This window comes from Stomoxys calcitrans, chromosome 5 (assembly GCF_963082655.1).
Source record: "Stomoxys calcitrans chromosome 5, idStoCalc2.1, whole genome shotgun sequence".
Classification (NCBI taxonomy): Eukaryota; Metazoa; Arthropoda; class Insecta; order Diptera; family Muscidae; genus Stomoxys; species Stomoxys calcitrans.
Window position 1 is genome coordinate 57,615,289 of NC_081556.1, and position 10,606 is coordinate 57,625,894.

The 10,606-nt window shown below is 36.3% G+C and overlaps 1 protein-coding gene across 1 annotated transcript; it reads left to right on the forward strand.

The window, feature by feature from the left end:
* Window positions 1-3,353: 3,353 nt before the first annotated feature.
* Window positions 3,354-5,178, forward strand: LOC106083304 (probable asparagine--tRNA ligase, mitochondrial). Its single transcript, XM_013246237.2, has 4 exons — window positions 3,354-3,555; window positions 3,613-3,820; window positions 3,973-4,199; window positions 4,262-5,178. Exons 1-4 carry the CDS (start codon window positions 3,466-3,468, stop codon window positions 5,120-5,122), a joined length of 1,386 nt encoding a protein of 461 aa, XP_013101691.1. The 5' UTR covers window positions 3,354-3,465; the 3' UTR covers window positions 5,123-5,178.
* The last annotated feature ends 5,428 nt before the right edge of the window (window positions 5,179-10,606 follow it).

Here is a 10,606-nt window from a genome sequence, read left to right on the forward strand (position 1 = left end):
CTTTCAAGTAGTTTTATTTGATAGATTTCCTTAATACACCGGTGTTAAAGTAGTTTAAGCAAAAGATACATTGGCATTTCATTTGGGCTACATACATAGATTTTTGAAGACTTGCTTCACTTTCCTGAATCTGAAGTAGCAGTCTGAAATGATTACGTTAATTGCAAAATTCATAATTTGGAACTATTGTAGAAGACCATAGCCGCACTGGTAATCCGAACCCTCTACCAACACGGCTGCCGGGACGCATAAGTTTGACGTCTGGATTTTTTTAAAATTTGTATAACCACTACCAAAAAAGGGGTATATTAATCTAAAGGGGTATTTGACCATGAACATTCTATTTAGGAACAAGCGCAAACTTCTCAAATGTCAACGAGTGCTTTTTATAGTCGAAACTTTGTGAAGTTTTTAAATGGCAACTTACAAATGTCGCCAGCATGTAATTCCGGCGAAATTTTCGTTACCATAAGAAATACATTGACATAGTGAAATTTTCGTTATCGATGCCGTTTGACTTGCAGGCACGCAGTTCAAATGAAATTTTCTTTGCGCAACAGGATTCATTAATAAATATTGGGTTGCCCAAAAAGTAATTGCGGATTTTTCATATAGTCGGCGTTGACAAATTTTTTCACAGCTTGTGACTCTGTAATTGCATTCTTTCTTCTGTCAGTTATCAGCTGTTACTTTTAGCTTGCTTTAGAAAAAAAGTGTAAAAAAGGTATATTTGATTAAAGTTCATTCTAAGTTTTATTAAAATTGCATTTACTTTCTTTTAAAAAATCCGCAATTACTTTTTGGGCAACCCAATAGAAGGTTAGGTCACTTGCGAAAACGTAAAGTGGATAGGCCCCATGAACATCATTAAGGATGCCATATCATCCGATTGAAAATGTCATCAAATAGAAGAAAACGTAAACAAAAAACGTTTGTCGAATGAAAAGCAATCTCCTATGGTGAGATGTAAAAATGGCGTAGGGGGTTGTTTTTACACTGGTGCGAAAAAATTTAATTTTTTTGTGCCAAAAAACAATTTTTTCTAACACTGACAAATTTTGACGTTTGTCAAAAATCAAAAGTAAAAAGATGTGCGCGCCCCATAATAATACAGGAAAAGCCAGAAAATAATAATTATTTACGTAATGAATATTTTTCAAAAATATTTTCCATTACTGCTAACAGTTATATTGCAAATGCGAACGTTGCAATATGGAGATATTTTAGGTCTTGCTTTGGAAAAGAGTAATACAAATAATGTTATTTTAACATTATTTCCCAATTTTTCGAAGTTTTGTACATGGAACCTTCATCACGAACCATTACTTCGCGAAAAATGAATGCAAATTTGCTTCTATTGTTTAGATGAAAATGATCATGACATAATTACCAGCTAGTGCACCGTTAACAGTTGAGTACAATTTTTTCTCGCGAAGTGCACTATCTGTCAACCAGTTTTGGTTGTGTGTGTGTATTATAGTTAAGAACCATAACACACAAACAACGAAAATTACCGTGAACTTGCAACATTCACAAATTCAGAGTTGCACTAAACACTGATTTTGACAGATAGTGCACTCAATATTTTGTTGTTGAGCAACTGCCACTACCTGTAAATGAATATATATTGGCTTTATCATTGAGCTTAACTTGAATCGGACTGCACTCATCGAAATGTAAGAAGTTTGCAGCGGTATGGTTGGGAACTCAGGAGGAGAATCAAAAGTTATTGCTGAAGGCCACAAAGCAATAAAGCATCACACAGAAAATGAAATAAAACCAAAAAAAACTGAATTTATCTTTTTTAGGAAGAAAATTTTGATCAATCTGCCACCGTATCTCAGAGGTTAGCATTTCCACCTATATCTCCATACGCTCGAGTTCTGGGGAGAATATCCGAAACTTTTTTGCGCTCCTAAAGGGCATTATGCACACCTGGCGAAATTTTCGTTAGCATAAAGATGACTTATCCTAAGCGCATATATCGATGCCGTTACCGAAAATTTCTCTTGCAGGTACACACCACAAATGAAATTTTCTAAATGTAACAGGGTGACATAAAAGGCATTGCAGAGGTTTTTCCTGCAATTACGAATGAAAATGTAAATGCTACATGAAATGTTATTTGCAAATACAAACGGTTAAAGTCAGTACATACATATGTACTTTATTAGCCAAAAATTATTAAAAATTGGAGAAAAAAGTAAATTGATGTTTGTCGCAATCTTGTAATACAGACAACTATTTTCCTGTGGAGACATAAATGCCTTGGTTGCAACCGAAAATTTCGTTTAAGGTGCGTGCTCCGCTTAAAGCTGACGCCATTAGCGAGGGTCGAGTACCGTGGTATTTGATTGGTATGGCAGCCATCAAGGCGGATTTAAAAAGTTGGTCTCACGCGAACAGCTGTTATCAGTCGGTTCGACGTCAGACCTGGCCGGTTATAGTTAAGAACCAACAAGAAATGGCGCAAATTAGTAACTTACTCAAAATCAGAGTTGCACTTATCACTGATTTTGACAGATAGTGCACACAATATTTTGTTATTGGGCAACTGCCACTACCTGTAAATGAATATATCTTGCGTTTATACAAGATATATTCATTTACAGATAGTGGCAGTTGCCTAACAACAAAATATTGAGCATGACATAATTACCAGGTGGTGTACCGTAAACAGCTGAGTACAATTTTTTCCCGCGAAGTGCATTATCTGTCAACGAGTTTTGACTGGGTGTGTGCATAACAGTTAAGAACCATATCACACACAAACAACGAAAAAAGGCGCGAACTAGTAACATACTCAAAGTCAGAGTTGCATTAATCCCTGATTTTGACAGATAGTGTCAATATTTACTCAATATTTTGTTGTTGGGCAACTGCCAAAACCTAAAAATTAATATATTTTGATATTGAGTGCACTATCTGTCAAAATCAGCGAACAGTGCAACTCTGAATTTGGGTATGTAACTAGTTCGCGCCATTTCTTGATGGTTCTTAACTATAACCGGCCCGGTTTGACGGTATTAAGATGTCAGGGTTTTGTTTGCATTATTTTTGTTGTCATCTTCTTTCTCGCATATTATGTGCTCATGTACGCACACAAATTTCTTTGTGTGTATTGGCAAAACGTCGATCAGCTTGATAGCCAGATGGCGTATTGCACCATATGATTTATGGTTGTTGTACTAATTAGACCACCTTTAATTGTTTCGCCATGTTGTAGTGCTAATACCGATACCTTTTATTGTACCATGCTCTCCTGCAAATCTCTACTGGCACATTTTACTGGAAAAGTACGCGAACAGACCTATTATTGCAGGCGATCAGCTGATGTGATTTACTTACCGTGATTATTGTACCCGGCACACCAAATAGCCGGTGTAAACATTATGCAGCTGTTTAATATCTTAGAAAAAGTTAGAAGTGTAGTTAAGTATTAAATTTAAGAAATCATCAATAAAAATGTTACAAGCCCGACGATTTTGCAGTTCATTTCATCGAATAGACAATATAGGCAAAACCAGTCAGCCCGGTGATGCTTTGGGAGTGAGAGTATGATTGTTTACTTGCTGCATTATACAATGGGGCTAAACTAATCTATTTTAATAGGGATGGATAAAAAATATACGAAAACTGAAAAATAATATTTTCCTGGATGTCAATGACGGTTCGACAGCACAGAAATTTCAAGTGGTGGTACCAAAGAATGAAAAAACAAAGGCGTTGACACCAGGAAGCTTAATAAAAGCTTCGGGGAATGTACAACTTGCGCCCCACGGTCATTACGAGTTGCATGCGGAAGATGTAAACATAATAGGTGAGGTCAGGAATTCCATTTAAAAGTACTTATTTCTAAAATGGCATGACGTTTGAAAACAAAAAAGAATTTCTTAAAATATAAGTGTGTGTTTAAAACTAATCAAAATGTTTCATTTGTTATATTTCAAAAAAAAAAACTGGCGAATCTAGCCGATGGCAACTTGACAAAGGGGTTTCCATTTTCACCAAAGCAACAACACGCTCCTGATTATGTAAGGGATTTCTTACACTTGCGATCCCGCGTGGACTATGTTGCAGCCGCTATGCGCCTTAGGCACAAAGCACAAAAAGCTTTGCATGACTTTATGGATAGTAACGAATTCGTGCAAATTCACACACCAATAATGACCATGAATGATTGTGAAGGAGCTGGAGAGGTAGACTTTTATGAATTACAGATGATGTTGCTACATATATTAAAAACTATTTCTTCTTTTAGGTTTTTACTGTACGTCCTGATTCTGAGGATTTGCTTAAGCAAATGTCACGACCGGGTATACCAGTGGATGAGAGTTATTTTGATTCAAAAGTTTTTCTTACAGTATCGGGACAGTTGCATTTAGAAGCCATGTCTTACGGCTTGGGAAACACTTACTGTTTTGGACCAGCATTTAGAGCAGAGAATTGCAAGTCGCCTTTGCATTTGTCAGAATTTTACATGTTTGAGGCTGAATTGGTCCATATGGAAGATATATATAAACTGTGTTCATTTGTAGAAAACATGATAAAAACTGTATCACAGCTAATTTCTAATAACTGTACCGAAGACCTGGAATTTTGCCAAAAAATATCCTTGGGCGAAAAGGGTAAACTTGATTGGCTACAAAAAGATTGGGTTATATTGCAATATACAGAAGCCCTAGATATCGTTTCAAAAAATAAGAAACACTTCAAAACTGCTGTTAAGCCCGACGAGGGATTTTCTAAAGAACAAGAACTGTTTTTGGTTGACCATTTCAAATCGCCAGTTTTTGTGGTGGATTGGCCAGCAAATCAAAAACCTTTCTACATGAAACAATCTCGTTCCAACCCTTCTGTAGTTCATGCTTTAGATTTATTAATGCCATCTGTAGGAGAGTTATGTGGTGGCAGCCTACGTGAAAGTGATGAAGAAATCTTGAGAAATCATCCGCATGTCCCAGAAAATTTAGAATGGTATATGGAATTAAGAAAATACGGCGGAGTTTCTACTGGTGGATTTGGCATGGGATTTGAACGTTACTTACAATTGTTATCAGGTATTAAAAATATTCGCGATGTCATACCGTTTCCTAGGTATCCCCATAATTGCAAAATGTAAAAATATTGACTTTACATTTAGGTAAAAAAAACGTTTTGTATTAAAATATAAATGAATAGAAAGAATAATTTGTTTTTATGCTTATTTAAAAAAATTATATACACCTAAAGGCCACTGTAGCACATAGGTGCGGGTTATCCGATATGAGGTTAAATTTCAGTAAATTTCAATTTCAATAAACAGTTCGAACTCAGTTATAAAGACGAGTTCCCCCATCATTGAGATAAAATTTGAATCAGGCGGCTCTGATTGATAAATCTCCCCTGCTGCTTAATGGAATGCTCGTTCGGGGTCCTATGCGAACATGCTAACCTATGTGCCACGCTGATAACGAAATTATTTCATTATAATTATAAAATAATGAGATGTTCCATTGAATATACATAATCATGCAAAATATTGACTAAAGAAACACGAGCATGTCATAGAAACTATAACGCTCTGGACTATGCTAACGAAAGCGCCAATCCCATGCATCCGGTTGTACGCACCGCCTTAGTGTTCAACACACTGTGGGTCTGGCTGGGTAGTTAAACAGGTGACGTGTGTGTCCGATTCAAGTTTAGGATCAATGATAAGGAACCTCCTTTTATAGCCGAGTCAGGACGCATTGCCACAGTGTGACACCGCTTTGGGTAGAAATTTTTAATGGCTGCCATACCATCCTTTCAATGAAATGTCCCCAGTATTAGGAAGGGATAACCACCGCAGAGAATATTTTGTCACATTACAACGGTGTCGTTGTTTGGGGCATGTTGTCATTGAATCTTGAACAGTGTCCTATAATGGCAACCTAAGCAAGTTATAAAGGTTTCCGAGGCAGCATTGATTAAATAGTGGAGTTTATGCATCGGAAAAAAATTATTGTTGCAGCGATTCATGAACAAAGCTGCAGCTTGCAAACTTATTAGATTATAATGTACTAAGTAAAGATCGCTTACGGAATGGGAGTAGGGATTGGTCTTTGTGAGACACCACTCCGTGCAGTATAGACCAATCTCGCCTGCCCCTGTCGCTACTGACACCCACATGGAATGTATGGGATAGTAGTCAGGTCCGGTATTACCGAGATAGTGCTATACAATGCGTACATACCGTCTGTTGTTACCAACTGCCAAGAAATTAATGAAGGCAACCCAAATTAAATTGTTTTCACAACTTTGACAATTTGTAGCCATATAAAATCAGCTTTTGCTCACATTTTTAGGTTATGGCATACATACATTTTAGGTTATGTGATAACAAAAACGATGAATCGTATGTAAATTGGTAATTTTGACAAACAATAAAATACAAATGATACATAAAAAGTAACGTCATAAGACAAAAACATGGAGTGTGATAGAGCCTTTAGATATATAAAATACGAATAGAGCGCGCTCTTAAGGCTCTATACACGGCATGTAGTTGTCTTATGACATGACAAATTTAGCACATGTTGAGTTGTACATGTCGTACGATATAGACGAAACTAACATATGAAAATCACTTTTCAAAATAGCACATGTAATTTTACTCGATTAGAGCGTGATCTACTCCTTCTGACAAAAACATAAAGAAATCAAAAGCTTTTGTTGTCAGTTGAATGGAAGCAACAAATTAAATTGTTTTCACAAATTTATGATTTAACCATCTTTCTTACAACTTTAACATTGCTAACATTTTCAGGTTATGTCATACCAAAATAACATACAGGTGAGATAGAAAAAATGATGAATCGTATGTAAATAGACAATTTATTTTCAATTACATGTGAATACCAAAAGTGGCATGTCACAAGACATCTACATTAATCGGCATGAAGTCTAATATATATATATATATATATATATATATATATATATATATATATATTTTATAGACTTGTGTATAAAAAAATAGCTCAATTAATCGAAATAGTCTTTGATGAAAAAATAGCTCGATTAATCGAAAGAATTGCTAATTTGTCCATCAATTTTGAATTTTCATATTGAGTTGTCATATTTAATTTAATTTCATGGTTTTTGTATAGTATGTATATCGGATTTAAATAGCAGTGTAAACGGGGTTTAACCGAAATTTTGTGTGCCCTCTTATAGTAAACTAAAAACAAAAATTCTGCATCCAAATTTCGGATGGGGTACCTAGGGCGCCGCTCCACCCTCAAAACCGACCAAATATATATATGGACCAATCACGACAATATGGTAATCAATTGAAAGGTATTTAAGATTAGCAAAACGTATTTGATATCCAATTGGGAAATATCTCCCAGGGAAAAAGTAGGTACCTATTCTGAATCGAAATAAAAGGAAGAATGAAACGATAAAATTTGGGAAAAATCCCCTAACAACCAACAGCCCTATTCTGAAAAATAATTCCCCGGACGTTTTTGCCTACTGCCTCTTCCCCTATTCTGAATAACAATTTTCTGGGATATTGGGAAATATCTCCCACAGAAAAAGTAGGTATTCTGAATAAAAATAAAAGGTGGAATGAAACGACAAAATTTGGGAAAAAGTAGAATCGGGCAGCACTCATTGATATGCAAGAAGTTTTCTGCCTGTTCCTTATTTGAATGTTCGTGGGCAAATTCGCAACATTTCGCTTCAGACCATTAATCAGTCAAAAATACTTGTCACTTTCGGCAGCATTTACTCAACAGTAGTAGTAATAGATCCTTAAGTCGCTTTTTGGCAGCCGTCCCAAACACCAAGAAAAGCGGCCCCGCTCGGCAATGTCAATTAAATATTCAATTTCTAGCTTTATAAAAGTAGGCCTTTAGATAAAGCAGCGTACCAGGGAGATTACCACAGCATTCATGACGACGAAATAGAGACAAATCTCCATACTACATACGATCAAGGACGAGCCGGTAGATTCAGCCACCTAAACTCCCTTTGTCAAGATAAAACGTCTACATTCAGCATGTGTGCCCGGCGTACAACACGACAAAATTTTACTGTCCACCAGACCACTCTAAGCATCTCATTTTAGCCAACGATTGTAGGAAGAAGAGGGAAAGTTGTTATCACAACACAGAAATATCGTGAAAAGCTGTAGATCATACTTGTCCACTACTAAAATACAAAATGTAAAACAAACATTACAAAAGCAACACTAAACACGTTTGTAAACTTTTTAACAATAATTTCACATTCTTTCTTCCAAAAAATAATAGTTAAATGTTTATCCAAAGTAAAACAGCTGAAGCAAAGCAGTTTCCAAATTCCCTCTTCCAAATATTTCCCAGTCCCCATTTAATCAGAACGGGAGGACTTTATTTCCAGGGAGTTTTCAGAAAAGTGTTTGGGGGACCACCCCACCAGAGAACTGCAATCGGTGTTACATCATGCGCAACAACAACACACACCAAAAACATTTGTGGACATAAGTTGCAATGCTCAACCAGTCTGTCACGCATGAACGCACGGTGTTAAAAAACGAGTTTTGTTGATTACGAAGACCGAGTTGGATTGCAATCACATTCGTAAATATCAATGCTGACAACACACCAGGACACAAGTTTTTGTAGATCCATTTTTATAGAAATGATGATGTTAAACTCCGTTTACACTGCTCTTTAAATCCGGACTTAAGGCTCTCGTTAGCTGATTTTACAAAGGGAAAACAGATGATTGGGCCATTAAATCCGGATTTAAATAGCAGGTAAACGATGTTTTTGCAAAAAATAATCGATTTACCGACACTTAATTTTTAAAGTGCCATTTTTATTTTTATACCCTCCACCATAGAATAGGGATATAATAATTTCGTTATTCCGTTTGTAACACATCGAAGTATTTACCTAAGACCTAATATAGAATAACTTATCATACAACATACGTGTCAACCTTATATAGTATCCAGATAAATTAGTCTCCCGATTTTACTTCTTGAGGGATTTGGCTGAAATTTTGCACAAAAACTTCTGTTATGACCTTTAACATACATATGTGCTAAGTATGGTCTGAATCGGTTTAAAACACGATATTGCTCCCATATAAACCGCTATGAAATGGTGTAGTTATTTGGTTCAAAGGTTATAGCCCCCCTAAACTCACCATGAACATTCTTGCCCCTACAAGGTTGATTAGGGCAAAAGTGATCAACTTTGACATCATTTATCTCACCATGTATTAGATATTAGTCAATCTTGGTCTCTAAAAACGCCTACAACATTTTAAAAGCGTCTGACTAAAAGTTTTCCGAAGCTCTTCTTAATTTCAATGCAAAAAACGCTGAAAATGAAACAATAACTACGAGCAGTATGCATCACCCTGAAAAAAAAGAGAGTGTGCTCAATAACATTGGCAGTAGTAGTAGTAGCAGTGTGTGGTACACTTAGGCGGCAGCCCTTGCTGATGAAGGAATTCATCGGGTCAATCCGGTACAAACAACCGGCTGTCATGGGATTGAAAAACACTGGTGAAAACTTATGGTGGTTGTTTTACTCCATTGTTTTCGAGAGACCAAAAATCGTACCTAACACCAATAGCGAACGGTTGTAGTTAGTGTCGGTGACTGAAATTTGGTTTTTTACTGCAAGTATTGGTGTTTACCAAATACATCGCGAGGTTGCGGTGCACCGCAGCCGTTCTCTGCACCCCATCCCCCAAAATACCCCTAAATGGGACATATAAAATTAATAACATTGAACATGGCCACCTTGTTCCCGCAGCTTGACGAGGATCGCCACCTCCACATGAAAATGTGGTTACAAAAACAACAACCAAAAATATAAATAGACTGATCACGACAATATGGGACTCAAATGAGAAAACAGTAAAACAATTATTTTTAGTTAAAGAGTGGTTTTTAATCGGGTATGGCATTGGTTCGTAGGCTAATGTGAAATATTTGTGAAATGAGGTGACCCGTATAATAAATTTCACCAAAAAAAAACCGTGAAACCATTTCACTAAAAATTATATGGTGAAAGCAATGTGAATTCCTCCTTATACTGAAAGTACACCATAAAATCACAAAACAATTGTTGAATAACCACTTTTGGGTTGATTTTAGGTCTTCTTCTTCTTTCTTTCTTTTGTTATACCCTCCACCAAAGGATGGGGGTATACTAATTTCGTCATTCTGTTTGCAACTCCTCGAAATATTCGTCTAAGACCCCATAAAGTATATATATTCTTGATCGTCATGACATTTTAAGTTGATCTAGCCATGTCCGTCCGTCTGTTTGTCGAAAGCACGCTTACTTTCGAAGATGTAAAGCTAGCCGCTTGAAACTTGGCACAAATACTTCTTATTAGTGTAGGTCGGTTAGGATTGTAAATAGATAGCCTATTTACAATCCTAACCGACCTCCATGTTTTGATATAGCTGACATATAAATCGATCTTGGATCTTGACTTCTTGAGCCACTAGAGGGCATAATACTTATCCGATTTGGCTGTAATTTTGCACGACGTGTTTTGCTTTGGTTTCCAACAACTGCGCTAGGTATGGTCTAAATCGTTCCATAACCTGATATAGCTACCATATAAA

Excerpts from the sequence above, each read along its gene's own strand:
- LOC106083304 (XM_013246237.2), top strand. The coding sequence starts at position 3,466 with ATGTTACAAGCCCGACGATTTTGCAGTTCATTTCATCGAATAGACAAT. Across the intron at positions 3,556-3,612 it reads GTGATGCTTTGGGAGTGAGA|GGATGGATAAAAAATATACG; the intron begins GTATGATTGTTT and ends CTATTTTAATAG. Across the intron at positions 4,200-4,261 it reads ATTGTGAAGGAGCTGGAGAG|GTTTTTACTGTACGTCCTGA; the intron begins GTAGACTTTTAT and ends TTCTTCTTTTAG.